The sequence below is a fragment of the Passer domesticus genome, chromosome 5, assembly GCF_036417665.1.
Source record: "Passer domesticus isolate bPasDom1 chromosome 5, bPasDom1.hap1, whole genome shotgun sequence".
Taxonomy (NCBI): Eukaryota; Metazoa; Chordata; class Aves; order Passeriformes; family Passeridae; genus Passer; species Passer domesticus.
Window position 1 is genome coordinate 76,664,902 of NC_087478.1, and position 27,626 is coordinate 76,692,527.

Here is a 27,626-nt window from a genome sequence, read left to right on the forward strand (position 1 = left end):
GTCAGGAGCGCCCCACAGCCTGGGGCAGTGCTGCCTCAGCCAGGCTGCAGTGGGGAGGTGGGATGCACCCCATCCCCTGCTGTGTTTTGTGGGGCCAGTGGGCACCCAGAGCTGAGCACTGCTCCTCGTGGTCTCAGCTGCTGAGGAAGGCAGGCAGTGCTTGGTGAGAGCTGGTAGCCCTCAGCACAAGCCAAACCACAGTGGATACATCCCATCAGTGATGCAGACCCTTCCCCATTTGGCCACCACCACCAAATGCAAGCAGGATCCTCCAGTCCTGAGAGAAGCCCCCTGGAAGTGGCAATGCATAAGGACAAATTGCTCATCCAGAATGGCACCAGCTTTAAGGGCACCCCTGATGCACAACACAACTCCTCTCAACACACCATTTAATAGAACTGTGGAGAGACTAAAAGCTGCAGAGTGGCTGCCCAGCCAAAGCCTTCCAGTGCCACACAGCACCATATTCTGCCATGGACATGGCACAAGTGTTTTATAACCAGCTGCCAGCTGTTGGAGCACATGTGCTAGAACAGCAGCAGGAAGAGCTCCCCTGTCCCAGGGGAGAGGATCACACCTGGGTCTCCAGGGGAAGCAGCTCTTGAGCAGCAGAACAATCCTGCTTTTCCCATGGCCCATGTCACCCCCTGCTGCAGCAGAAGATGGGGGCAGTGGCATTTATTTTATATTTTGCAGGCCTCAGGAAAAAGAGGATTTCAGAGGGATTTGAACACAGGTCCCTAAATAGCTTCTTAGAATTAAGAGATTTCATAAAGGATTATTTCAAGCAGATGCCTATGGTGAGGGGGAGGTGAGGGGACAGAGAAAAGGCAGGAGTGCTGTAGGTGAGCACAGGGGAGAACAGTCCCCATCTGAACTCCAGCAGTGAGGAGAGGGGAGCAATCCACACCCTGGCTATGTATTCTCTGTTCTGGGTGAGTCAGAAGGAATGAGGAGCAGAGGGGTGGTCAGCAGATGTGGTGCATCCTGGGAAGAGGGCAAAAGCAGTTCTTACAGTCAATGAACAGATATGCTGCTTTGACAGACACATGTGGCATTTCAGAGGTGTGGGGTGAGCTAAAGGGGGTCCATCAACACCCCTGACTTCTCACTAGATGGAAAACCTGTGTGTGGAGGTGGGAAGGCTCTTCTAGCACTAAAGATGGGATGAGTTTGAAATGCTGGAGAAGGGGATCAGTCCATCAGACAGAGCTTGACTAAGGGCAAATTCCTACCTGCAAGGTTATGCACACCAGACTTCACAGATCCAAACATTCATGGTGGAAATAACATAGTGCAAAACCAGGAAAGGCCACAAAACCTTTCAGAACAGGCACAGCTCTGTGCACACTGGTGGAATGTGGGTTGAAATGTCTTTCTAGAAAAAACAGGAGATCGTATTCCTTGGCACAGCATTTTCTGGTGCAAAGAGGAAGAGAAATACCTGGAACTTCATTATACTTTGGATATTATGATGGAAATTGGTTCTTAGGGACTGGATCCTGTGAAAAGCTGGGGTCCTCTGCGGGATCCTGAGCTCCAGCTTTCAGTAGGCAGAAGTGTTGAGCATGCACACAGTGAGAGGCTAAGCCACAGGCATGCAGGAAGGAGTTCTAAGCTGGAAAAGCACATGGAAGAAACAGGGAAGAAAGGCTGGTGATAATAGAAAGAGATAGAAATGAAGAAAGACTAGAAAGGAGAAGAGAAAGGAGAAGAGAAAGGAGGGAGAGTTGCAATTTTACACTAGTGTAACTAAGAAAGCAGGAGGAAGAAAGCTGAGGTGGGTAATTTCCACTGGACAAATGATAGCAGAGAAGGACTGAGGCAAGAGAACAAAAAGGAGCAGGGCAGGAGAAAGCAAAGGAGAATGTCACAAGCAGAAAACTGAGCACATGGTTAAAACTCATCAAATATTGTTATTATGAGCAGCCCCTGCTGCTACATCTGGAACAATGTGCCACAGGCAAGTCCACAGGTCAGAGAGATGCTAGGGCTAAAATCCCAGCAAGCAGGAATTGGGGGTTTAGAGATTTCTTCAGCAACCAGGGAAAGAATTTTGATTTCTGGACCTTTCCTTCTCTACTCCCCTGGAAGAAACAACCTTTGAACAGCTCTGTCAGTAGTCAAGCTCTTTGGCTAAGAGACAAAAATATTACCACTTACAGTGATTTGTTCTTCCTCAGACCTGAGCTGTCCCAATGAAGTTGGAAGAAACAAAGTCTTCCATGGTTTTATGGCCTCACTCAAAAACTGAGTCCATTGCCCATCACCCACCTGTGCAACCCTCAGTCTGCATTTGAGGAAAGGGAGGTTTTGGGACCTGGATGCACAGGCAAAAGCAGCTCTCTAGCAAGGGTAATTACTGCAAAGTTAGAGTTTAAACACATTTTTTGTGCACAGATGTCTCTCTCTAAGAACATGCATGTTTATAAAGAGTGGTTTCCTTAGTGCCCTGGTTCATAAAAATAGGTGAAATTGGAATAGAAATGTTCAGCTACAGTGGCACAGACAATTAAAGGACAAGGAAAGATGACATGTCTGTAACTGGCTGAGATTAATAGTGATGAGCTATGATTGTAGCTTTCAGTGTTTGGCTTTTGGCTTTACAAGACTAAGCCTATAAATACAGCATTTCCTCATGTCTATTTAACAGCTGCAATTTTTTTGACACAAACACCGTAACAATTACAGGTGGGACAGGGTGTGATCTCAGCTCGGGGTGTTGGAGACCACAAAACATGCACTTAGAGCCCAGCAGCCATAACTGCTGAGGATCATGTATACAAATACAGATTGGTTACACATCTGAAGCAACATTAACCAAGATGCACCCACGAGTTGGCAGGGGACCCACTCCCAAAGGAGTCTGACTTTAGCTTTCACCAGAAAACTTCTTTCTTCTTTCTGTTACTGATCCACAGGCTGGAAGATTGGCAGCAGAGTAGGTTGGCTCCATGCTCTGGTGAGTCACAGGGACAAGTAGCACAGGGCCAACCTTCAGCATTTTGAAGTTACTGTTGGAGAGCAAAACAATTGTGCAAAGGCTCATCCCTCATCTGTCACCCGCAGGCAGTAGAACACCTGGGGGACTGCAGTGTGTCACTTCTGAGACCAGACTCTTTGGTAGGAAAGATGGGTGGGGCTTTTCTTGAATACTCTTTTATGAGTTTGTTGATTCTGATCTAAGGCTGGGAGTGTCAGCAGACCTGGCAATGCTGTGACAAGGGAGGGGAGAGACTAATCAGCACTAAGTCACAGTATGTGTGCTCACCAAACACTTTGTGTACAAGAAATCTCTGAGTGAGGTCACTGGGAGGCTGGCACAACTGAGAGCATCACTGTCACACCTACACGTGGTGCTATGATAAGCCACCTCCTTCCACAAAGCTTTACTACTGAGAAATATGCTGCTCTTTTAGGATGGCTCTGAAACACTTTGCAGCCTTCTCCAAGGTGTTACACTCCTCCAGCACCATCTACAAGAGCTCACAGCCCTCTGTGGTTTATGTGCTGGGAGCTGGGATGTGGCTGGGATCTGGCTGAACAGGCAGGTCCCAAGGGAAATCAGCACTGTGGGTTTAAGGATGGTGGTTGCACCCTGCCAACTGCCTCAGGAATTCTTGCCTTCTGCCACCTGAGATTTAGGAGTGGCCACTTCCTGAGAAAGGTATGAACTGAACCACCCAAGGACATCTCACTCCATCTGATTGTTTCCCATCCAGGGACACAGCCAGGGAAGGTGGTTGGCAGCAACTACCCTGTTTTATCTTGGGTGGAGATTTTCACAGTGCTGGAAAATCTCTATCACACAGCTTTGCCTCTGCATGAAGCTTGTTGTGGTCAGTGTGGGAGACTTGAACAGCCTGAGGCAAAGAGCTCTCCATTTACACTTTTAGCTGTTTTTAGAGTCAGGGAGAGGCTACTGCACACAGATAGAGAGGGTAGGATGCTCCAGAAAAGAAAGGTTGACTGTTCTGCTGGGCTCTGGCTCACAATGGATGCAGCAAACATGTCTGGAGACTGTGCAGGGAAGAAACATGGCACTGTGAGCAGCACACACTGTCCCCAAGCCCTTCTCCAGGTGTGGGGGGATGTCCTACAGCTACCAACAGGCAGGACTTTTCACTAGAATCCCTTGTTCTGCTCTAGAAGCCTTTGTGCTGCACATCCCCTCCAGTTATGTATCTGCTGGTGTTTTATGCTCCATCAATCAACAGCCATCTGGGATTTGAACCTAGTGATAGCAATCTCTCTGGGGTGAAACACAGCTGTGTGCTGGGGGATGCTCGGTGGAGTTTCACATGGAAAGGCAAGAAAAACAGAGAAGTGGATAACAATCAGTCTAAGCTCTCTAGAGACACCACCTCTCCTCAGGAGGAGGAAGACGTGGGTGCCAGCTGCTCCTCCCTGAGGGCCTGGACCAGGATGTTGCAGGATGAAGGTGGCCACCACACGATGCCCTGGCAGCAGCTTGTTCAGGGCCTTGGTCAGTCATGCCAGGAGGAAGTGCCACGAGCAGGTTCCTCCACCAGGTCCTCTCTTGGACAAACGAAAGCCACCACAGAGCCAGGGACAGCAAGCTGTGCCAGAGGAGCTCGAGGGACAATGTGGAGTGAGCAACTACAGGGTGGAGTGAGGAGTTTGGCTCTCCTCCTACACGGCAGCATCCGAGATCCTCCCGTTCAAGGACGTCTTCGGCTGGAGGCCATTGTTCTGAGCGTGCACCTCTGGCCTGGGCTGTGTCATCTGCTGCAAACGCTGCCCAGAAATGAAAGGAGAGAGTGTGTCAGCCAGGGCCGGGGGCAGCAGCACTGGGACAGCCAGGGCATGGATGGCAGCAGCTGAGGGGTGGCTCAGAGGTGACCCAGATTACAGGGCAAGGGGATGGTGCATGCAGTGACTCCTCCAGCAGCATTTGGTAGTACCCCAAAAGCCTCTGCCTGTCACCTTTGCTCTGATGTTGCACAGAGCACAGCAGCTCCTCCTTTTATCTGAAATATGGGGAGCATCCTGATAAGATGCAAACTGTTACCAGGCAAGACCAGCTGCAAGGAGGTAGAAGAGAGCTGCAATGCCACAGGCTTCAGAGCAGACCTATTTTTCAATTAGGGTTGATTACAGAGCATTACTAAGTAACCACAGCAGGTTAACAAGGTTAGAGTCTGTGCCTTTGATGCCGGTCAGAACATCCACCTGCACAAACCTTTGCACAGCAGCAATTCCTGTCACCCTGAGCTGATCAAATGGAAATTGCAGAGTCAAGTAAAGTGAAGCAAGAACCCACGAAAATATGGAGGGGCCAATCATTACTGGAGGCATGTGGATTGAGCATCAGGAGTGATGAAAAGGAGTGAATCACTTCTGCCAGTCAGGGAGGGACTGATGCTGTGCACTGCAGAAGAGAATGCAGAGGAGGATTAAGCCTGACCTGAACAGACATCACTAAGAGAAGCAGAACCTCTTTCCAGTAAAGGGAAACAAACTCCTACCTTCTAATACCACTGAAGTGGTTGCTTCTGAGTGAATTCCCTGAAATGTTCACTGAACTGCTTCTGCCATTCATTGTATTTTTCCCCTCTAACATTCAGGCTCAGCAGGATCAAAATTACTTGTAATCTTTCCTGTCTGTCAAAACCACTTTATTCAGGATTGGCATCTAATTTGCCTCCAGCTCCAGCTCTATTACAAATTAATCCAGGATCTGTGTATATAAGAGGCCAAAAATTCTCTCTGTCTCTCTGATACCAACACATGCACACACAGATTAGCCTATTTTCTTCCTGCTGCCATCTGCTGCTCACTCCTAGGTCTATGAATGATTGAGAGGGGGTCTGGGTCTCGTGATGTTTGTGGGCAATGTTAGAGGAAGAGTCAGACAGGGAGGGTGCACATCAGCCACTCATGCTGTTTACTGGTGCTGATGGTTTGCACAAGATGCTGAGGATAGGGGTGGAAACACACTCACGATCTTCCCTCCAAGCCCCTGGGGCAGCACAGGAATACACAGCACTTTGGAAGGACTATGGATATAATTGGCCCAAGCCTCTAGTCAGGAGGAGTCGAGCTACTCCTGAGAGGTCACAGATCAGTTTGGGCTCCCCCAGATGCTGTGATGTGCTTTCTCCATCTCCAGTGAAATAGGATTGGGACTAGGCAAAGGGTTGAACCCATACCTGTACATCCAGGTTCCTCTTCCCCCCTTTTCCAATGTACATTATGACTGAATAAGGACCCCTGTAAATGTCTGAGAAAGGGCCTACATCTGGAATTCAGCTGGCCTTCAACCCAAAGTCAATGAGGTGGCTTGACATAACACTCTGGCTTGAGTCCTGCAGGAAGGACAAGTACCTAAACCCAGCTTCAGATGAAACACCAGAAACTGAAAGCAGATCTGAGATCCCAAACCCACCAGTTCACCCCCATCCAAATGGAACACTGGGAGGAAGAAAACTCAAATCCACCTGCAACTTCACCTCAAAGGTAGAGAACCTGAAGCTGACCTCAGCCCATTCATTCCAGCCACAACTTCTTTGAGTCAAAGTTTGTTAAAAATACAGCATCCCTAAAGTAAACTCATGTGATTTAGATGGCATCTGGTTGCTGTTCCAGCTGGGCTGGGAAAGCCACAAATCAACACTCCTGGGGTGGCTTCTTACAACTCTAAGCACCAAGCCAGGGATTTGGGGCACAGTGCTCTCAAGACTTAATGTCAACACTGTAATAAAATTTTAACTAAGATTTTATGACATAGCAACTCATCATTCATTGCTTAAAAAAATCCTGCTCAAATTACTAAAGAAAATGCTTTAAACAGGACTAATGTGGTGGGTATTGTGGGTCTTTCTTATTTCCTAATGCCTCAGTCACTGAGTGTTCTCTGAAAGGCACATGACAAACCATGTGCTTGTTTCTGCTGCTAGCAGAGCCTGGCCTGAGACATTTCAGGATTCAGACTTGGAGGTGCTGATCTCCCAGCTGAGGAGTGCCAAGTAAACGTGCTCATAGCCAGGAGTTGTCAGGAGCTGGGATTTCCCTGGGTCAAGAAACTCAAGGATTTCTTCCCAAACTCTTCCATGGCTCCAGTACCCCCATGCCAAAGAGATGGTCAGGGGAGGAGGGCTCCATTTTTGTGGTGATGGTCACACAAATCTCAATGAGGGTCCACAGACATAAGGGTAGAGCACCTGAAGGTCTACCTGCGTGTCCTGCCACAGCCCCTCAGAGCTCCCAGAGTTAATGTCTCCTGCTCAGCTGTGCTGGCAGGCCCTCTCCAGAAAGCCCCTGTCACTGGAGGCTGTTCAGTGCACTGGGGCTGATGTGAACCCTCCCTCTCTCCTGGGGGAGACGGTGCACAGGGCTCCTGCAGCACCAACCCAGAGCACTCTGACAACTCTGTCAGAGCAGGCTCTGCTCGGCCCAGGTTCAGTTCAGGGAGGAGCTTACCCTGAGCAGAGAGCAGGGTGGTGAAGCTGTTCCTACCTGCCGGAGAGTCCCTGTTGAGGTGAAGAAAGAGTAGAGCATGTACCCTGGAATCAGAAACATGGAGGACAGGGCCATGAGCCAACCGATGCCTTGTCCCCACACAGGATAGACGTATTTTCCCAGTGTCAGAGGGGTCATTTCCACCACACTAAAGAAGAACACACCCTAGAAAAGAACACCAGCCATTGCAGGGAAAGTGCAAAATTGGGGTCCTGGCATTCTATCCTTCATTACCTTCTTAGATCCCAACAGCCCTACAGGAACCCAACAGCTTTTTTCATTAGTCTAGATTCTTTCAGCCCACCAACTGGTAATTTCATATCATTTTGTCTTATCCTAAGCTGGATAAGATATCCTCAGCTTTCCAAAAAGCTGGAATTGGAATACCCTAGAAGAATTGAAGAAGTGAAGAATTTCCTTCTTCACTAGACTACTCAGACAAGCAGTGCCTCCACAGCAGCTCCTAAGCAAGCAAACAGCATCCTCACAGCTGGTCTCAGAAATCTTCATATCACACCACTCCCTGCACTACTTCTGCTGGGAGGGCAGGAACCTGCAAAGGCCAAAATGCTCTGCAGTCAGTTATCCTATATTTGGTGATAGCTTTTTTTCTCATACGCCTGTCAGAGGCTGAAGCTGGAGTAGATGAAAGCCAGAACTGATAATAGCTTTTTAAAACATTACATGATTTTGCTTATCTTCTGGCATCTCAGAAAAAAAAAAAAGAAGAAAGAAAAAAGAAAAAAAAAAGAACTGATGGCCTCATTTAGATTAAAAGCAATCATCTAGAACTTTTTTTATGGGTGATTTCCAGCAGGCAGAGTGAAAGAGGCTCTTGTATCACTTTATCCATCTCCAGTCTGCCTGGGACCCCCTTGCACCAGACCTGCACTGGCTTGAGAACAGAATGTTTCCCTACAGCCCATCTAGAGGCCTTTCTAGAACCTATCCTGCACATAGGATTCTCCAGGTCTTACCAGGCAGACAAGAGGTGTGAAGAAGGCCCAGCAGATCTTCCACCAGATGCAAGGCTGGTAGCCAATCATTTCTTCAATGTTCCTGTAAAACCTGTTCACACCTACAAGAAGAAATGAGTATTGAAAAAAATCCCCATCTCTGCACCATGGCCTTCATCTCTTCTCATGGCAGAGCACAAGCCAGGCACAGCAAGAGGGTGACAGTGTGGCATGAGAAGCATTAGCTGGAGGGGATGGGCTAGTGGGACACAAATTCATGCTAACAGCTTCCATGTTCCTGGTGTCCTCTTGAGGGCTCAGAGGGAAGGGCCCTGGGCATCTGCCAGTCTGTGCTGAGGTCTTTGTGAGGGCCTGGAGAAGTGAGATGACAGCTTTCCACTCCTGATTTTCTGAAGTTATCAATCTAAGCTATTTTCACTGCAAAATTGTCATTGTCTTCACTGGCTCTGGCTTTTTCAGTAAGTCACCATGCCCACAGAGAAAACAAAGGAACAAAGTGTTTTGTGCTTACCATAACACCAAGAAATTGAGATGGTCTCAAAGAAGACAAGAAAAAGAAGACACATGCCACTGGCTGAGTAGTAATCAAACAGCTTGAAGACATAAATACCACCCTGAAAATATAAAAACAGGGTCAAGGAGTTCAGTTATAGATTATGATGGACAATATCAGCCAGCAGCTTGGATTGCTACTGCCTGTGTCTGTTGGTTTAATGTCTATTTCCTCGGACAGTAGAGCCACTGTTGCAATGTTTCCACTGGAGTCTGGTTCCCAGCAGCAAAACTGATGTGCTCTTGCAGACAATCAGCCAGCCTGTTCAGGCATAGCCCAGGGTGAGGAGAAAAGAAATTCACTACGATCTCTTCTATGTCTCTGCTTTAGGAGTCAATTTAGTCTGCTCTGCCCTTCCATGAAGTTTTGCCTTGCCTCCTCATGAACCCACACTGCTCCACAAATGGTCTCCAGACCACTCAGCCCTCACCTCCCCTCATGAGAACCTCAGCTTCAGCTCCAGAGGCTCAAGCCTCCAACAGACAGGATTTCTTTGTGTTATCTTAACTCTTTGAAGTAAGCATTTCCTAAATTTGGGCCCTGGTGGCTTGAGTCCTTATGGCAAATAGCAGAAAAACAGGCCAGACTGACAATAGGATGATGGTAAAAATTATGGAGACATCCTAAGTCACTTGAGATGTAGCAGTGATGAGCAAACGACTTTAACCAGAACAGGAGAAATGCTGTCACTTCTCCCAAAGCTTTGGTGGTGCTGTGATGTGCCAAGTGTCCAGAAAGGTGTCAGGAATGGAGCTACAAGCACAGCCTGAACAATCTGTACCTGGGTGATGTTGGAGAATCCAATGAGATAAGAGATGAAGCAGACTACTGCAATGAAGATCTTCTTCCTGGCTCTTAGGACTTGAGGATATTCATCCATCAGGGCTGTAATGAACCCTTCCACAGTGCAGAACTATGGGAAAAGGCATACACTGAGGATATATATATATATATATATGAGTAACTTAACCTGCACACATTTCACTTCAATGTTGAGAACCTTAATGATTTATGGACTCTGCAGACTCCAGAAAAAAAAGAGACATCTCTGCACAAAGTTGGTCTAAACCATCTTCTGAAAATTCATCTCTCTCCCCACTGAATACAGATGGAGCTAGGAGCACCAAAGTTAAATACTTAAAAATAGCTCAGAAAAATGTCTGCCTTTTGCTTCTCATGAAAAGCCTCCTCTTTCTTCCCAAAAACTCTCTAGGGCCTCCCTATCACTGCCCTGCTCCCCACACTGCCAGGCCCTGTGCCACAGCTGTGTGTCTGGCTGCTGCTGGGACATGTGCAGGACCTTTACTGCTCTCCCCTTCTTGCTCTTGTCAGCCTGTGGCAGCAGCACTTGTGCTGTTCAATGATCTAAAATGCTCAATAAGGACCTGCATTACCCAGTCTCCCCTGCATGTAAATAACATCTCTGATTACCCAGTCCTTGACTGCATTTCACTTTTTCAAGCACACAACATTAAATGCATGTAGCACACCAAAAGCCCATCTTCAGAGCACATCATCTTTCTAGAGGTGAAAATCCCTGGATGATTTGTACAGAGCTGCACCAGCCACAGTATAATAATGTTGTCTGCACCATAACACATAACACAATCCCCATGAGTGTTGCCTTCCACTTTTCCTACTAGTTCTGCCTTCTGGCACAAGGGCAGTTTGACTGCCCTTGTAAAGTGCATTCTTCTCTCATATCCCTTGATAAATTGTGAGATTTACTTCTATATCTCACTCCCAGAAACTACAGGTATCATACCATCTCTCAGAGAGCACATCTTGCCTCTAGCAACAACCCCAGGACTTTATGAGGGCAGCAAACTGGCTTCCCTGGTCATGCTGAGCAAATGTACAAGCCAATGCAATTAAAATGAAAGTGGTTTCATCACTTTTCAATGGCAGGGACTTTCCTGTCCCTGGGAAGAAAAAAAATCCCCTAGAGTGGAGGTGGAGGTATATAGACCAAAAAGAGCAGAGGGTTGGGAAGATGTGTGGTGAAAAAGTGGAGTGCCTGAGCCTATTATAGTAAAATTAGGGACCCCAACGCAGGGAAATTATTGGTATTTGATTTTATGGTTTTGGAATGTTGAATTTATTTTTTTTTATTAAAACTATACTATATTACATTATAACTACATTAAAGAGAGATATTATACTATACTATATCTATGCTACAAAGAATACTGAAAAAATACTCATAACTAACTAAGAACTCGTGACTGTCTCTTGACAGGACACCGTTTTGAGTGATTGGCGAAGGAAACAAAATAATTTTTAATAGAATTTAATTTCTAATTTTTTTAGGTAAATAATTTTCTAACACAAAAGAAAGCCAGTATTCCCAGAACATCCAAGCTCAACTTCTTCCACTTGAAATTTTAATGAGCTAAGCTTTTTATGTTGGACACAAGTGCCGTTAAAGAATCTTTTGCTGTTCATGCATGGGTTAAGCTGTCTTTATAGTCAGTGACAGTGAGTGCTTCACCCCATCCCACCTGGCTTGTTGTCTGCAAGAGTCAGGACTGAGCTGGCACCACAGTGTGAAGAGATAGCATGACTAAAAAAAACCACTGTTGAAAGCTATTCCTTCCACATGGATGCATGGCCAGGCACTGCTGGAGCCATGGCAGGGCCAGGGGATCTGAGACCAGAAAGGCAAAAGCATTTGGAGAGGAACAGCCCTGGTCACAGGCAGAGGGTGATGTCCAGCAGAAAAGGAGCAAAGAAAATGATGGCTTAGATAACAGGATAAAGTAATGCTGACAGCTATTTGGTGTAGGAAGAATGATCAAAATCAGGGAATGCACAGAGGGAAAGACAGGGAGATGGGTGGTGGGGAACAGGGCTACAGAGTGAGTTGAATTATCTTCGTCTCCTATCAAAATTAAGCTCCTGTGTAATGGATAAGGTGGAGAAACAAATGGTCGTACATTGATTTTTCTAGCCATGGAACAGGCAATGACCTTCACACCATTTACTGAAAATTGCCTCATGACAACCTCAGACTTCATAGAGGATGCAGCCTGGAGGAGGCTTACCTTTCCAGCCCCCAGGGACTGCAGGAGCTTGGCATGGGGCTCACTTTTCCCAGTTTACAGACCAAACCTTGGCTGCTTGCACATGCAGACACCTGAATGAAAGCATGCTGCTTTCAGAGTGGCAAGGAGCTGAGCACTGGTGCCTCCTGTTCTTGCCACTGCAGTCTGCTTTCCAAAAAATTCTGCTTTTCCCACCAACCTTCTCCAGCCACAATTTTTAGCACATATTCTTCTCTTCCTCATGCCTCACCCTATGATATTATTTCTTTCCCAAGCATTTTATTTCCATTAACTTCTCTCTTTTGCTCCTTTTCCTCATTACACAAGCTGCTGGATCCAGTAATCTGGGCTTGGGACACAATACAGGTGTGGCACCTCTGTCTGAAGGAGAGTCTCTCTTCCACCCTCTCCCAGTGTCACCGGCTTGCTATGCCCTCCTCAGCCACACAGAGCACCCTGTTGGGATGTATGGACCCGTGTGGAGTTTGAGTACAGCTGCCAGATGTGCAGCAGAGTCTGGTCTCACTGCTGGCAGCTGGAAATCCTCATGACCAACCTGTGCCAGGCAGCCTCACATGGGACACACACAGGCTGGCAGTCACAAGGCTTGCCAGCTGCCCTGAGCAATAAATGCCTGACCTGGAAACTGGTAGGTTAAAAGGAAGCACTAGAATATTATGAAAGAGGGTGTGGATGGGAGAGAGCTGAAGCACGGACGGATCAGAGCAGAGGGAAGACCAAGGCACATGAGTGAGGGCACGGGAGGGAGGTGTCTGTCAGTGCAGGTCATTCATCCCACCCTAGAAAACACAAAGCATCCTGGCAGGAAGGGCAGACGGGGCTGTGCTGCATCTGCAGGACACTCGCTGGACCTGCTCCCGCTGCCACTAAAGGGCTGGAGCTGGTGGCTGCATCACAAGCACAGATCTCAGCCCAGTCTCCCTCCCCTTGCCAGGCTCCCGAGCATCCCCGCCCCGCCGGTGACAAGGGACAGTCTCAGCCAGCAGCCCTGGGGGGCAGGAAATGCCCTACAGCCCTGCTGTGCCCCACGAGCTGGGCTGCTGACCCAAATGAAAAATGCTTGCTCCCCATCTGCAAATGCCACAAAGGATATGAAATCAGCACGTATAAAATCCCTTTTTTTCTTTTTTTTCCTTTTTTTTTTTTTTTTTTTTTTTTCTGAATGCTTCAAAATGCATGTGGAATTGCAGCCATTGTAGCAGCCTGTGTTCACTGGTTTATATGCATAAGCTGCCATGCTGTTGCTGGTGTTTTTGAATGAAGCAGAGCTCCAGCATGCCGACAGAAAGCTGCTTTACATGTATTTAGCTGTGCTGTTTAAAAGCTTGTTTTCCTTTTGATTCTTCATTCCCTTCCCCAGCCTCTTCCTCCAGGCAATGATAGCCTCCCAACAGACTGTCTGCCCTCTGAAACTGGCTGTCAGAAGGGATGTGGAGAATTTCAAGGGGTATTTCAGAAGCAAATGCAGCAAATAAATTCCACAGAGTGCTTAGAGGGCTTATTGTCATGTCTCGATTTACCAGCACTGAGTGAATAATCCATGTAGATAATTTTTTCTGTAAATGTAGTTTCTTTCAGAACATTCAGGTATTATTTGAATTTTATTTTCTAAATAATGTCTGTGGTAATGCATTCATGAGCTTTATAAAGTGCATATGAGAGTGTGACATGATTGAAAACCAGATTTGGTTGATTGGATTTTCCTAGAAACTAGGTGTGACATTTCAGGAATAGGTTTGAGTCTGATTGTGAAGTGGGCTTGGGTTTATAAACACCACCTGTAATCCAAGAGAGCATCCATGTTGTACTGCTGGTTTGTGCTGCAAGAGAGGAGCTTGAGGGCATAAGGGTGGATATGACAGACCAAGTGCAGGTTTTTGCAGGAACCTGTGATTTTGGTACAAACAAAAGGAAGGCAGGCTGCGATTCACTGCTTCACTGGGTAGCTACTTTTATGCTGAATAATCAGAAAAAACCCTATCACCACTTGTAAAAATGCAGAGATAATGTTTTTTGGTTTGTTTTGTGAGGGCTTTGAGGGGGCAGGATAGAGACCTTTTGCTACATCTAACTTCTTCCCCCTCAAGTATCTTGTAAAACTTTGCCATCAGATAAGATGGCAAAGCAGTCAGGGTACCCAGGCACCAGTCTTTTCCAAGGCATGACTCCTTTCTGCTGGGGATTTATCCCTACTAACCTATGGACCAGACCAGGGAGATGCAGCTCTGCTCAGGGTTGCATTGTTGTTGGCATCAACAATGCCAAAATGCTGCAGGAAAACACAGCCCTCACACCATGAGAGAGTAAAAACCCACTCTGCTCAGCACTGTCCCAAGTGCAGAAGGGGACACCACAGTTATACCTGAAGAGGTTTTTGTATCTTCCTCCACTTTGTCCCTGAGTTGTCTCACCTGACTGTCCAGACCCAGCATCATCAGCATGGAGAAGAAGAGGATTGACCACAGTGGGGACAAGGGCAGCTGTGTGACAACCTGCGGGTAGGCGAGGAAAGCCAGTCCAGGGCCTGCAGTAATGAAAAGGGAGATGAGCCCGTGGTCACAAAGCACTTGATGGGAAGTCTGAGCTAAGTGCCATGGTTAAATAGAGAGGCAAAAATTACAGCAAAGAACTCAGGGGTTTTCATATAGCAGCTAGGATCAGCTTTGTGCCTGTGACACACCAGCTCAGTGGGAGGCATGGGGGCAAGATGGGGAGACAGGATTGGAAAAACAAGTCCTGCAAGTAAGTAATCTAGTAATCAAATTATTGCAATCAAATGAAGCTGGAGAACTGTGCTAGAAAAATAAGCTGATATTCAGAGCTGGTTATAACTTTCCTGGTGCCTTTTTTTTTCCCCACCACAAAATGCTGTTTCTTGAGATAAAAGCTTTCTCTGAAAAGACAGCAATTTCAAAATATGTCTTCATGCAGAAAGACACAGTCCCATCTTGGTTAAAAAATTATTCTGAGATCACAGTCTCAAGATTTTGCATGAAAAAGGGACTCCAAATTTTGATCACATCTACTGAAAAACATAGGTAGTATCTATTTTCCATAGGAAGGTTTCAGGCAGCAAATGGCCTAAATATTTCATTACACCAAAATAAAACTTCAGCACTCCTAGTCAGGAAAGAACCAAGAGCACTTCACGCAAATGGTTCTCACAGGTTGCTGTTGCATTTGAACCTGGGTTTCTGCTTACCTGAGGAGGCCAGCTCTGACACCGACTTCTTTGTGATGTGTGACATGAAGCCAATGATAGAGAAAATAACAAATCCAGCAAATATGCTTGTGGTGGAGTTTATACAACAGACAATAATGGAGTCTCTGGAAGAGAGAAAGAGAGGAAAAAACCCCACCTGCAGGTCCCTACCAAGAGGAGGTGGTAGGGTAAACAAAAGACCAAGCCCTGTGGATAGGTGGTCCTGTGCCTTGGACAGGTAGCACAGGTGACATACTAAATGTCCTGTAGGCAGGGAGGCCCTCTAAAGAGATCACAGTGCGTCCCCTAGGCTGCATGTTGGCAGCATGGGGACTGCAGAGATCAGGCAGATTCACCACAAGCCCCTGCCTCACCCATGAGGAGTCCCAGCCACACAGGAGGGTGGAAAAAACCAGCTGACCTGTAGACGTTGTTGTGGAAAGTGTTGTAGCTGCCCAGAGCAATGAGGGAGCCCAGCCCCAGGCCGTAGGAGAAGAAGATCTGAGTGGCTGCATCCATCCAGACCTGCAGAGAAGGAGCCAGAAGAGGAGTGCAGCAGAAGGGGACTCCGTGCTGCAGGTGCATGTCCTGCAGCGGCGCAGGGCAGGGCTAGCAGGGGAACTGGCTGCAGACTGTGGAGCTGTTGCATGTACAGCCCACTGGACCTGAGGGAACCCTGTCACTGGGGCTCAGTCAAGAGTTTCTTATTAATATCTAATCTAAAGCTGTTCTCTTTCAGTTTAAAGCCATTCTTCTTGTCCTATCACTACATGGCCTTGTCAAAAGTCCCCCTCCAGGGCTTTACTGTAGGAGATTCCCTACCTTTATGTACTGGAAGGTAGGGAATCTGCATCCTTCCCATGTGTCAAGTGTTTCGAAGTGCAGTCTGGCCCAGCATCAGACATATATCCCCAGCCCTCCAATGGGATGGATGGAGATGGATGAAGGGTCATGCATTTCTGAGCAGTGTCCTGTGCAGATCAGAAGGGACTCTTGCATTGTCTGAGTCTCTGTGTGTTTGTTTTCTCACATGTGCCCTCAATGGATGCTGCTTCACTCAGAGACCCACATTCTTCTCTCACACCCTCCATTTCTCTTCCACTAGTGTGTCTTTGATTTTCCAACATGGAGCTGTTTGTGCAAACAACTGCAGAGGACAGCTTGCAAAGCTGGTCCCAGTGCCTTAAGGTGTTAAATCTCAAAAGTTCAAGAAAAGAAAACAGACTGTTTCTTAATTGCATAGTATTTACACAACTCTTCTGGTCTCAGGAACCCTGTTTCCTGCATTAGAGCAAATGCAGTTGGTAGTATAGTTACAGAGTGTCCTGAAAGAGGGATCATGGGGACTCTTGCTGGAAAATGACAAATGTCCAGCTGTCCCCACTCACACATGACTGGTGACTTTGGAACAATGGGAGTATTGCTGCTGAAAAATACTGTCTGTGTATCCTGGAAAACTTCATTTTTGCAAGTATCCCTGTTCCTCCTGGGTGTCCTCTCTGCTACCAGTGATCAAGAACACATTACTGGCCACCACTCATCACTTAAGCACTTCCAAAAACTGCTGCTGTCTGTGCTGCTGTGCTTGTGCTCCTTCTGAGGCCCCCGTGCCAGCACCACATCATCCTTTCTCTGGGACCACCAGAACAAGACCAGACCACCAGCCCTAGGACAGTTGTGAAATGAAACATTCCCAGCCCAGAGGAAAGGTCCCTTTGTCAGGATAACTTCTGACTCCCCATACCCTGTGGATAACACTGCTTGAGTACAGCAGAGCTGCTGCACAGATTTCCACCCATGAAATCTCAGTTTTCTCTCAGTCTGTGGGACATGGGTCATGAATACTTGTACAGAATTATTCTAGTATTTTAAGTACTTACAATATTCATGGGAAGTGCATGTGGAAGCCTAATGCAGAGACAGCTGGGAGATAAGAGCTTTCCTCACTAGGCTACAAACCTCAGAGTCAGAGAGCTTCCTGAAGTCAGGTGTGAGGTAGAAGAGGATCCCCTCCTTGGCTCCTGGCAGCGTGACTCCCCGGAACAGGAGGATGAAAAGCATGAAGTAGGGGTAGGTGGCTGAGAAATACACCACCTGAAAAAGAGCCCATGGGAGAGAAGCCATCAGCCCACCAGCACCCAGGACCTTTCCTGCCCATGGCATCACTGGCATGTTCTCCTGTGAGGGGGACAGGCTCTCAAGCACAGCCACTTTCAGCAGCATTTGCTTGCATTTTCTGTCCCCTATTCCCATGCTAGTAACATTTCTGTCTGTTTGAGGTTTCTCCCTGCCAATGATACACAAGGACACACTAATCACAAAAGTAGCATGCTGAAGTCTGGATGAAATGCCCAAAGACAAGGGAATTGCACAGGGATAATTTTAGTCCACAGAAGTAATCCCCTTAAGTCATCATATCCTTATTTTGCAGAGCTAAAGCTGGTGTTTCTCTAGACCAATGCATCAAGCAAAACGAGTTGTCTCGATTCCACTGCTTTCTTTTCAGCACTGTTTCAGTATCTTACGGGTATGTGCCATCCCTCATCACAGGGCCCACACCAGTAATCACCAGGGCTTTGCTGTGGCTGCGTAGCTAAAGCCTGTTTGAGAGCCACTGGGGAAGTTAACAGCTTAGGTGACCTATCCCTGAAGTGCTTCTTTCTGATCTCTCCTCTAGATTATCCCTTTCATAATAGTGTCCCGCTGCACCATGCTGTGCTCTAAATAACACATCCCAGCATCTCAGTGCTGCTGTTTCACTAAACAAAGCAATTACCTTTCTGCTGTGCTAGCCTGGAACACTGCACAGGGAATAACAACTGGCTTCTCATCTGAATGTCTCCCACCAATATCAAAAGGGCAACAGGGAAATTGTCACAGGAGATGGTGAGATTTTTTTTCCACCAGAGGCAATTTAAGAGACTGTGATTGCCAAAAGTGGGAGGCCACAAGAAGCTTGCTCTCTCAAAGGGCTGTCCCAAAGCGGGAAACACAAGTAATTTCTGAAAATGCCTCCTCCCAAAAAGCATGCACACTCAGACCCATGACCTTATAGGCAAGAGCTATTCTCTACACTTAGAATGAAAATTACCATAAACATTGTAGCAATTTTTACAGCCGTGAAAGGTAAATGTCAGGAATTTAATAGCATCTACTGTGATTGTGCCTCTAAACACTGTAACCTTAGTTATAGACACTTAAATAAAATTGAGTCTGAAGGACATTTTGACGGCAAGGAGAGGCAGCACCAGAAGACCCAGCCCTCACACTGTACCTTGCCTGTCCACTCCACACCCTTCCAGATGGAGAAGTAGACCAGCAGCCAGGCCAGGGCCAGCGTGCCAGCCAGGGGCCAGCGGACGGCGCCAGGCTCCCCCAGGCCTCCGGACATCTGGTGCATGTTCCTCCTAAGGGTGGGAGACACTGCGTTAGGAGGAAGTCTAGCAACCAAGGGCAGAGGAATTTGGAGCTCCCAGAGGTGGCTGGAGGGTGAAGGGCCAGATGCAAAGTGTGAGAAGCCACAAATCCCTAGAGAGAGCTGAGGATCATTGTGATGGGACAAAGGGAGGCGAAGAGAGGTGGAGAGACTGTCTGCCTGCAGGTCCATCTGACCTTCATCTGCACAGTGCTCCCCATGGCCCGTGGCTGGCTGCAATGCCCTTCTGCCAAAGCTGCCCAAGGAACAGAGACACCAGGCACAGCCACAGCCCTGGTGGGCAGGCACAGTGACCACAGGGAGGGGGAGAAACCTGGTGTAGGCAGGCTGGGGACGTACTCCCAGAACTCGGTGACGGCGCTGGTGAGGTTGGTGGTGTCGTTCAGGGAGTAGTTGGAGAAGCAGCGGTCTGTGTTCCAGGGGTTCCCACAGCTCTGCCACGGCAGGTCCTGCACCAGAACAAGGACAGCAGGGTTATCATTCATGGGGTATCTCCCAAGGGAAATCTGGATTCTTTTAAACTGAAGCCCCTTAATTTTTTTTTTTTTTTTTTTTTTTTTTTTTTTTTTTTTTTTTGCAAAGATAATGGGCAGCTCCACTGGATGGGCATGTCCTTGTATCTAAAATAATGGAACAATTTTTGAAAATATGATAAATTGTGACAAGGATTTTTGGGGAAAAAATATCATTCTGTGATATGGGCAATACTGTAGCTCCAATAAAATGTTAGCAATTCCCCACATACAAAGCCACTTCCAATTAACTGTTGATAATTAATACCTACAAATTAAAGTACTATCAAGGGATACTGTGTTTACAACCACTACAGCTTTTTACTAGCTTCATTCAACAAGTGGCTGGAATTTACTGCAGAAAGAATAAGTAGGGATTTGTTTCTTATGTTTCATTTACACCAACTTCAATGCTTAAAAATCAACATGGGCCTGAGAATGGAGGCAATGGGTTGTCTACACAAACAGACTTTTATAACACAAGCACAGGAGTAAATTGTTCATGATAGTATCTGTTTGATGCTGTCCACTGCCCTGATTACAAGCAGCACAAAGGGATTCCTGGGAGATGTTTACACTGTGGGTAGCAGTGTGACAGCAGCACAACACTACAGATTTAGTGTGACCAGCTCTGGCACTGCAGGCAGCGAGGCAGAAGTGCCAGGGGCAGTGTGAGCGTGCAGGGCAACTCACCCAGGCCATGCAGTGCCACGGCTGAGCCAGCCCAAGGAAAGCAGCTTGGATATGTCTCCATGAGCAGCTACCTCTTTTCCTAAGCACAGTGCATGTAGATAAATGCAGAGCAGCTATTCTGGGTGATTTCCCTCTGCAGATAAGACCTGAGGCTCCGGCTCAACAAAGCTTTAAAAAGATTTTTGTACCCATCCCTATTCTTCCACGAATGTAGACCTCTTCAAAAATATTTTCTGTGTTTTAAGTGCCTTGTGCCATCAGTGCCTTTAAGGGCTGCCTTCACTGCTCCATCTAAATCAGTTCACTCCAGCAGATGATTCCTTCAAACATGGCATCCTGGCAGAATGGTGACTATTGCAGAGGTGGAAGTGACATTCCAGTGGCCACCCAGACCACTGCGCCCCCCTGGTGATTTCACCGAGGACTTGCTAACTGCACTGAAGAAAATGCAGTGGCTTCAGTAGTGCTGCACAGCAGCTCTTCAATGCCTGCATGTTAGAGAAGCTGCACAGATCCCACAAGGAGGGGCAGGCTGGGGGACAGTTTTTTGCTGCTCCATTTCCTCTGAATTTCAGAGGACAGAAACTGGAGAAGGCAGGCTGGGCTCCTATTATAGTTCAAAGCACTCTTAGTCAAATTTAAGAGGCAGATGGGACAGACATCAGCCTACCTTTTTCATTTGTACCTCGGGTCCTTTTGGGAATTTGGAATTATTACCTCTGGTAAAAGAAAAGGTCTTGAGCCAAACACCTGGATCTGCCTAAGTACATACAAGTACTGTCACCACCTGGGTCTGTAACACCTGAATGTACCAAAGCCTCATCCTAAGAAGCAACCTGCCCAGGGTGGAATTGGGATGGGCTACTTTGGGGAAGACCTCTGTTCATTTGGGAAGCCCTGAGGGTGCATCTAATCACCCACAGCCAATAATTTTGTTCTAGATCCAGGACTACAGTGATAGGTGGTGGTGGTGGTAGAAGCACAGTTGGGAATGCCAAATGAAATGATTCAGCAAAAGTCTTGACAGATACTTGAAAACTTTGCTGGAACAAAAAGGAAAACTGGATGTACAGTGTCCACAATCACATTTCAGGGTTATATCTAAATGACATTTTAAAAGATCCCATTTGAACCATGGGGTTGATGCATTTAAGGCTTCAGGTTGCTCAGAGACTTACATTAAGGAAACTCTTAGCAGTTTCTGGGTTGAAATAAATAATTCAGCTATCAAGAAGTTAAGATGGAGTGTGATTCTAACCTTCATGGTAGAAGGCCCTGCTATGGAAAAGGAACCCACTATAAAACACAGCACCAAAGCACACACTAAAGGACAGTCACAAGCAGATGTCTAGATACTTTCTGAATCATTTTCCCAGCAGAAAAAAAAATCCCTTGGAGATAATTTATCAAGAGAGAAGTGAATAAGAACTAATTAAGATAAGGAGTAAGTCCTGAGAAATAAGACCATGATGTAACAAAACCTGACAAAACCAGTTCTGGAAATATGCAGCTCAGATTTGAGCAGCCCTAGAAATAAAACAGAAACACAGGCTGAGTTTTAAAGACTGCAGTGAGTGGGGAACAGTTCCTGTAGAGCAGATAGGACCATCCCCCCAGAGGACAAGCACCCCAAAACTGCCTCCAGGGCTGATGAACCTCTTCAGGAAGGGTGGAACACGAGGCTGACAGGGGCTCTTTGCACAAATGGCAAGCAGCTAGTGACTGCTGTGGGTCACAAACAGACCACTGCCCATTAGTGGGAGTGAGGAGCCAGAGCACAGGCAATGCCATGCTGCAGACTCACCGCAGTGAAAGAGTTGAAGAGATAGTAGAGGGCCCAGGCAATGATGACAATGTAGTAGATGTTCAGCCAGAAGGACAGAACCATGGCTGCCAGTCCCACGCCTGCAAATGAAGGCAGAGAGCAGCATCAGTCCAGGTCTCCAGTACCCAAGGGATTTCATGGGCACCACAGCAAGGGGTTGGTTTTTTTTTTGAAAACCAGAAGGGAACCAGCTCATCAACACAGAGTGTGCTGTAGTTGCACAGTGAGTTGGTCAGCAAGGGAGGCTCATTCCCTTATGTTTCTCAGCCACCCATTTCCACCAGGGGAACAATGCTTTCAGTGTGCTACTGTGCTCCATGGACAGAGCTCCATGAAAACAGGATCTTGTCACTTCCCAGGCAGAATTGTGTTTTCCCACATCCAAGACATTTCTAAATCACCATTGGCTTCCAGAAAACAGTTGCTTCAAGCATGGCAACAGGTTGCATTCCCACGCAATTAAAGTAAGCATTAGAGGGAAAACAAAGGCAACCAGAACCGCTCTGTCACAGTCCCTTGTCCCATAAAGTCCCTTGTCATCACACAAAACTGCTTGAACAGAGCACAGTGATGTTAGTGACTGCAGACATTGAGGTCAAGGACAGCTTGATAAAGACAGAGGGGAAATCCCTCCACCCCATCCCAGCCCCCAGGGATTTGCTGATTTGCCTTCAAACCATTAATGGGGTTTTGGCTCTAGTTACGTGCCATTCCTGTCACAAACACACAGCACAGTACCTTTGAACATGGGTGCTAATCTCCAGACTCCCAGTCCACCAATAGAGGTATACTGGCCCAGAGCAGTTTCCAGCAGGAAGAGAGGAATCCCAGCAAACACCAGTGTCAGGAAATAGGGGATGAGGAAGGCCCCTGAAAGAAGGAGCAATGTTATCAGGCAGTTCCCCCTTTGATCAATGCTTCCAGCTGCAGTTTCTTGCTTTGCAGCACCCATGTGATGAGGAGCAGCCTCTCCCAGAGGTGAAAGTTGCAGCTGGAGTTGATGTGTTCAGTGAGTCTCCCACTGAGGCCACAGCTGCCTTCCCCTTATCACTGTGGGTATGTATGTACCATGTATACATATCCAGTGGCATCACTAGCTGTGCAGTGCCAGGCTCACTTTGTTAGCTGCTTAGACAGTGCTAAACCCAATCTGACAACAACCCCAACTGCTTGGACGCTGACATTGGTAACTTGTTGATGTTTTCTGTCTTACCTGCAGAAGCTTTCAATTCTTCTTCTTCTTCTTGAGGGAATAGTGCACAGGAAATTCTGACATTGGCCTCTGCTTTCTTTGTTTACAGCTGTTTCAGTCTTTTAAGAAAACTGTGACCCAGTCTGTATTGGCTTTTGTAACAGTGCTATGTACCATTCCACCTGTGTTTTAGGTTTTACCTTTAAAACTCCGAGTGAAAATATTATTCTTTTCCATGGCCCTATGGAAATCATCACTAGAAAGGAGGTAGAACACTCATTCACTAGAGATATTACTGGTACACTGTTTTTAGAAGAGCAATTAGAATAGGAGAGCCTTGCTGTCTGATTAGAAGGCCATACAAGTTCAGGTCATCCTGACTTCTAGGATGTGGTACAAAGCCCATTTTTTATCTTTCTCATGCATGTACTGGAATGGGCCATCATTTCTGAGGAGGACAAACTTTTGCAGAAGATGCTTGCTGGGGACAGAGGGAGGACACTCAGTTTGCTCACAAGTGGCTGGCTGAGCTCAGCACAGCACTGATTCCTGCACCAGCCTTAGGGCTGAGCTGTCACTCTGAGTCTTCTTCTCCAGATAATCGTAGGAAAGTGAACATGGAGCCAGTGAGCAAAGCCACTCTGGAGAGCTGTGGCCCAGCTTGCACCCAGCAGAGCCAGGCTCCAGCAGCTGCTCTCTGAGGGCAGTGAAGCAGCCAGGCACAGCCAGGGTTGCTGGCTCAGGGGACATCCAGCTGGGGACATCTGCCTGCCAAGCAGGGAGCTGAACCCAGCTGGGAGAGGCAGGTGCCAGCACTCGGCATGGGAGTCCATGGGAGGCAGCACACAAGAGGAGCTGGCAGTGGGTGGTGGGGAGAAAACACTCTCTGTGCCAGCAGCTCAGTGACCATGAACCTGAATCACAAGCTGGCATGGAAGCACAGGCTCTTGGCTTCACCAGCAGCCTGGTGCACAGGAGAGAACAGCTTTGGGCATCACTGTGCCTGCTCAGCAGCCTCTCCTGTGTGCTCACTAGACACGACAGCCTGCAAGGTCCAGGCCCCTGAGAGCCCTGTGGGAAGCCAGTGTCTGCTCCGAGGCTGCTGCCACCCTGCTGCTGTGCAGTTTGGAGGCTGAGCTTAGCAGCAGTGCAAGTCTCTTCCTTGCTTCTGTGCAAGCAATTAATGAAATTTGGCTGCAGCTCTGATGATCCTGCACTTCTCATCTACAGCAGATCAGGAAGGTTTGTAGGTGAAAGATCTTATTAGACTGTTGGGAAAAAAAAAAACACCAAAAACCGCAAAACAAAAAACAAAACAAAACAAACAAACAAAAAAAAAAACAACAACAACAAAAAAAAACCCCAAACAAATAAACTTTTGGACACAAGTCTTTTATCCTGGCTTGATTCTCAAGAATAGTGGAAAATCTACAAACCAGACCATTTCCTTGAGCTGAGGGCTATTGGCAATGACACTGCAACTCTGGAGGGCCAGGTCCCCAAGCAGGCATGGATAATATCCCCAGGTCCTGTACAGCCAGATGGGAAAGCAGTTCTGAAATTTGTATCTAAACTTTGCAGGCCGGTACAAAATGCGGTTGTGCGTGACCTTGTGAAAGTCCCAGCTTGTCTCAGATCCATGGGTGTCAAAGAGGTGATGACGCTGGTCCTGCTCAGAGCACTGACCCTTGGAGGCAGGGAAGGATCAATAGTGCCTGACACTCACTGTGCAGCCCCAGATCTGCCTGCTCCTAATGCTGTACAGCAGAGAACAACAATTAATCCTTCAAACAGGGAACACTGCCCACGAATCAAAAACTGAGCATTACAAGCTGTTACACTCTGCTGTTTTGAGTCTCAGCGTGCAAATGAGGAGTGCAGGATGCTTATTTAAAGGATTGTTTTTCTCTCAAGTGATTCAAGCTTAGGCTCTCACAGGCAATTCTTAGCATGTACTGAGCTGCATTTAGAGTGAATTTGGAGTCTGCTACAATTCTGTTGAGATCAGAGGGACTGTATAAGGTTAGAGATCGGTGAAGAGGCTGGAGCCATGGGCACAGCTGGGCACATCCAGCTGCGTGCAGGGCCAGCAGGGAGCCCAGGCATCACTTTGGGAGAAGCCTGCTCCCCGAGCGCTGGGCTGCCGCGCCCCGGGCTCCCTGCGCCGAGCAAACCAGCCGTGAGCCGATGCAATGCGACAGCGGTAAGCGAGACGACAATATTTCCATTCAGTTCAATTTGCCTGTGCGTAATGGAAGCAGCCCACACGACCGCGCTGTGAGCAGCGCACATGCAGGGCGCTAAAATTAGAGTTCCACCCCCAGTCTGCTGCGCTCCGTCGAGGCGGTGGCGAAGGAGCTGCCGTGCGGGTCCCGGTGACGCCGCCGTGCGTCAGCCCCGCCGCCCGGCTCCGCGCTGCTCGGGGCCACCGGGAGGGAGGGATGAGCCATCCACGGACGGCAGGGTGTTGGAAGCGATGCCCGCTTTTCATCTGCCGGGCGTTTCTGCTCTGCGTGCCCGTGTGGCATTGCTGATGGTAATAATAGCGCTCCACATCTCTGCAGCAGCCTCTGTTCTAGGTTCTCAGCTGACTTTGTATGTAGGATCGATTTTAGCTCCACTGCACCTCTCATCTCGTTATAGGCATTGTCATCTCCACTGTTATGTGTGAGGAGACAGTCACGGGCAGCACAGAGCTGGTGTGAGACTTGAGCTGGCGCAGCAAGCACAGGGCAGATGCTGGCTAACAACCAGGCTGGGACCTAGCCGCAGGGAAATGTTCTTTGAGGAGAGCTAGCAGTCAGAGTGTGGCCAGACAAAGATGACAAATCAGCACAGTGGCTCTGGCATTGGTGGCACAGGCTCCCCAGGGCTGGCCTGGATGCTCCCATAAACCTCACTCAGCTCAGCTGCACATTTCCACCTCTCCACAAAACCCAAAGAAGCTGTGGATGCCCCATCCCTGAAAGTGTTCATGGCCAGGTTGGATGTGGCTTTGAGCAACCTAGTGGAAGGTGTCCCTGCCCTTGGCAGTGGGTTTGGAACTGGCTGATCTTTAAGGTCCTTTCCAATCCTGACCATCCTATGATTCTACAATTCTAAGAAAACAACATGGTCAGTTAGAAATCTTCTTGTTGAAATTGCTAACTTTCTGGTCTCCTGCTAGGACTCACTCCACATGCTTCAGAGAAAGGGCCTAGATATCCTTAAATGCCATGAAGTTAAATGGACATTGCCTCAGGGAACAAGACCCTTCCCCTCTTTTCCAGGGCTGGAGGAGAAGAGCATCCTACACTGCATGCAACAGCAGAAATGGGCTGGGGATACGAGAAGTTATGAGAGCCAAAGGCAAAAGGAAAATAAAAAAGACATGGAGAAGAAACATGAGAAGATACCCTCAGAGCAGTATGAATGAGTGTGGCACTTGGGATGGGGACTCCAGGCTAAAAGGGAAGCAAAGAACAATGTGGGAAGACTAGCAGGCAAAAACTAAAATTATATATACAGGCTTAAAGGTGAGGAAAAGGGGTTTGGACTTGTGTGGGAAGTCTGTAAAATGGTTCAAGGAAGTGAGCAGCTCTTCAAAGGGGAGAAGGAAGGCTGTTTTAGTAACAGGCACAAGCAATGGGAGAGCTCAGCATGGAGTGAGAAGAAAGAGCCTCTGCTCTACTGACACCTGCCTGTACTCCCCTCCACAAAAGCATCTCCCTGACAAGGCAGAAGAAAGAGCACCATTTGAGAGGGGAGCTGAGGCACAGAAGTGTGTTTTCTGAGTTGATCCAAGATGTGCAGAAATTCTGTAGCTGAGCAGGGAGAATTCCCTTGAGAACACCCTAGACTGTAGAGAATCCAACCTTTAAGAGATGCAAACTGGTTTCTCTGGAGGTGCCCCAGAATCCAACTGGCTGCCTGTTTGTGCATAGCCCTCCCTGTATGTAAATAAAGAAATGAGGTCCCACATGGTTGTGGGGGGTTTTTGTGGGTTTTTTTGGGGTTTGGTGTTTTGTTTTTGGTTTTGGTTTTTTTGGGTTGGTTTTTTTTATTTTTTGGTTTTGTTTTGTTTGGGGTTTTTGGTTTTTTGGTTTTGGTTTTTTTTTTTTTGGTAGCCCTGTAAATTTGGACTGCAGAAGCATGACAGAACTCAAACTGCTTGTTTTATTTCTTTGGACTGCTTCTTCCCAGCCTGTACTTGCTAGTAGAGCTTTACTTGTGAGTAAAGCTCACAGATCATGGAAACTTGTCTCTGGACAACTTAATGACTCCCACCATGTGGGAGAGCTCTCAGCTGGAGGACCACCCATTTTCCCAGACCCACACCAAGCCAAAACCTGCTCAGGTACAAGGCTGTTCATTGTGCATTTCTCTCACCTCCTCCATTTTTGCCACAGAGATAAGGGAAGCGCCAGACGTTGCCCAGACCGATAGCATAGCCCACACAGGACAGCAAGAAGTCAAATTTCCCCTTCCAAGAACCTCTGTCTGGGATCTCCTTCTTCTTCTTCTTCTGGGTGCTCACCACCTCGGGGCTGATGGGCTCTGGCTCCTCCAGAGCTGCCTGCTTCACTTCAGAGGGAGAGCTCAGCTCCACGGAGGGGTTGTCCATCTTGCCCATGGTGACTCAGAAAAATGTCCACTCTTGCTGATGGGCTGGAGGAGCAGGAAAGGCAGTTTCTGTCCTGGCCACGAGAA

The 27,626-nt window shown here is 47.6% G+C and overlaps 1 protein-coding gene across 2 annotated transcripts; it reads right to left on the reverse strand.

Annotated features, from left to right (window-relative positions):
• Positions 1-104: 104 nt before the first annotated feature.
• Positions 105-27,626, reverse strand: LOC135301053 (sodium- and chloride-dependent GABA transporter 1-like). 2 transcript variants are annotated; one of them, XM_064421216.1, is made up of 14 exons: positions 27,306-27,626; positions 22,484-22,615; positions 21,725-21,825; positions 19,055-19,164; positions 18,554-18,686; positions 17,239-17,373; positions 15,701-15,804; positions 15,280-15,404; positions 14,489-14,601; positions 9,794-9,925; positions 8,971-9,073; positions 8,460-8,560; positions 7,480-7,647; positions 105-4,758 (listed from the first exon to the last, which is right to left on the reverse strand). In XM_064421216.1, exons 1-14 carry the CDS (start codon positions 27,547-27,549, stop codon positions 4,654-4,656), a joined length of 1,806 nt encoding a protein of 601 aa, XP_064277286.1. In that variant the 5' UTR covers positions 27,550-27,626; the 3' UTR covers positions 105-4,653. The 2 variants fall into 2 exon arrangements, with proteins under 2 accessions (XP_064277286.1, XP_064277287.1); XM_064421217.1 differs by having other exon boundaries at positions 4,617-4,758; positions 7,480-7,526.

Excerpts from the sequence above, each read along its gene's own strand:
- LOC135301053 (XM_064421216.1), bottom strand. The coding sequence starts at position 27,549 with ATGGGCAAGATGGACAACCCCTCCGTGGAGCTGAGCTCTCCCTCTGAA. Across the intron at positions 19,165-21,724 it reads TCTTCAACTCTTTCACTGCG|GACCTGCCGTGGCAGAGCTG; the intron begins GTGAGTCTGCAG and ends GTTCTGGTGCAG. Across the intron at positions 15,805-17,238 it reads GGAAGCTCTCTGACTCTGAG|GTCTGGATGGATGCAGCCAC; the intron begins GTTTGTAGCCTA and ends CCTTCTCTGCAG.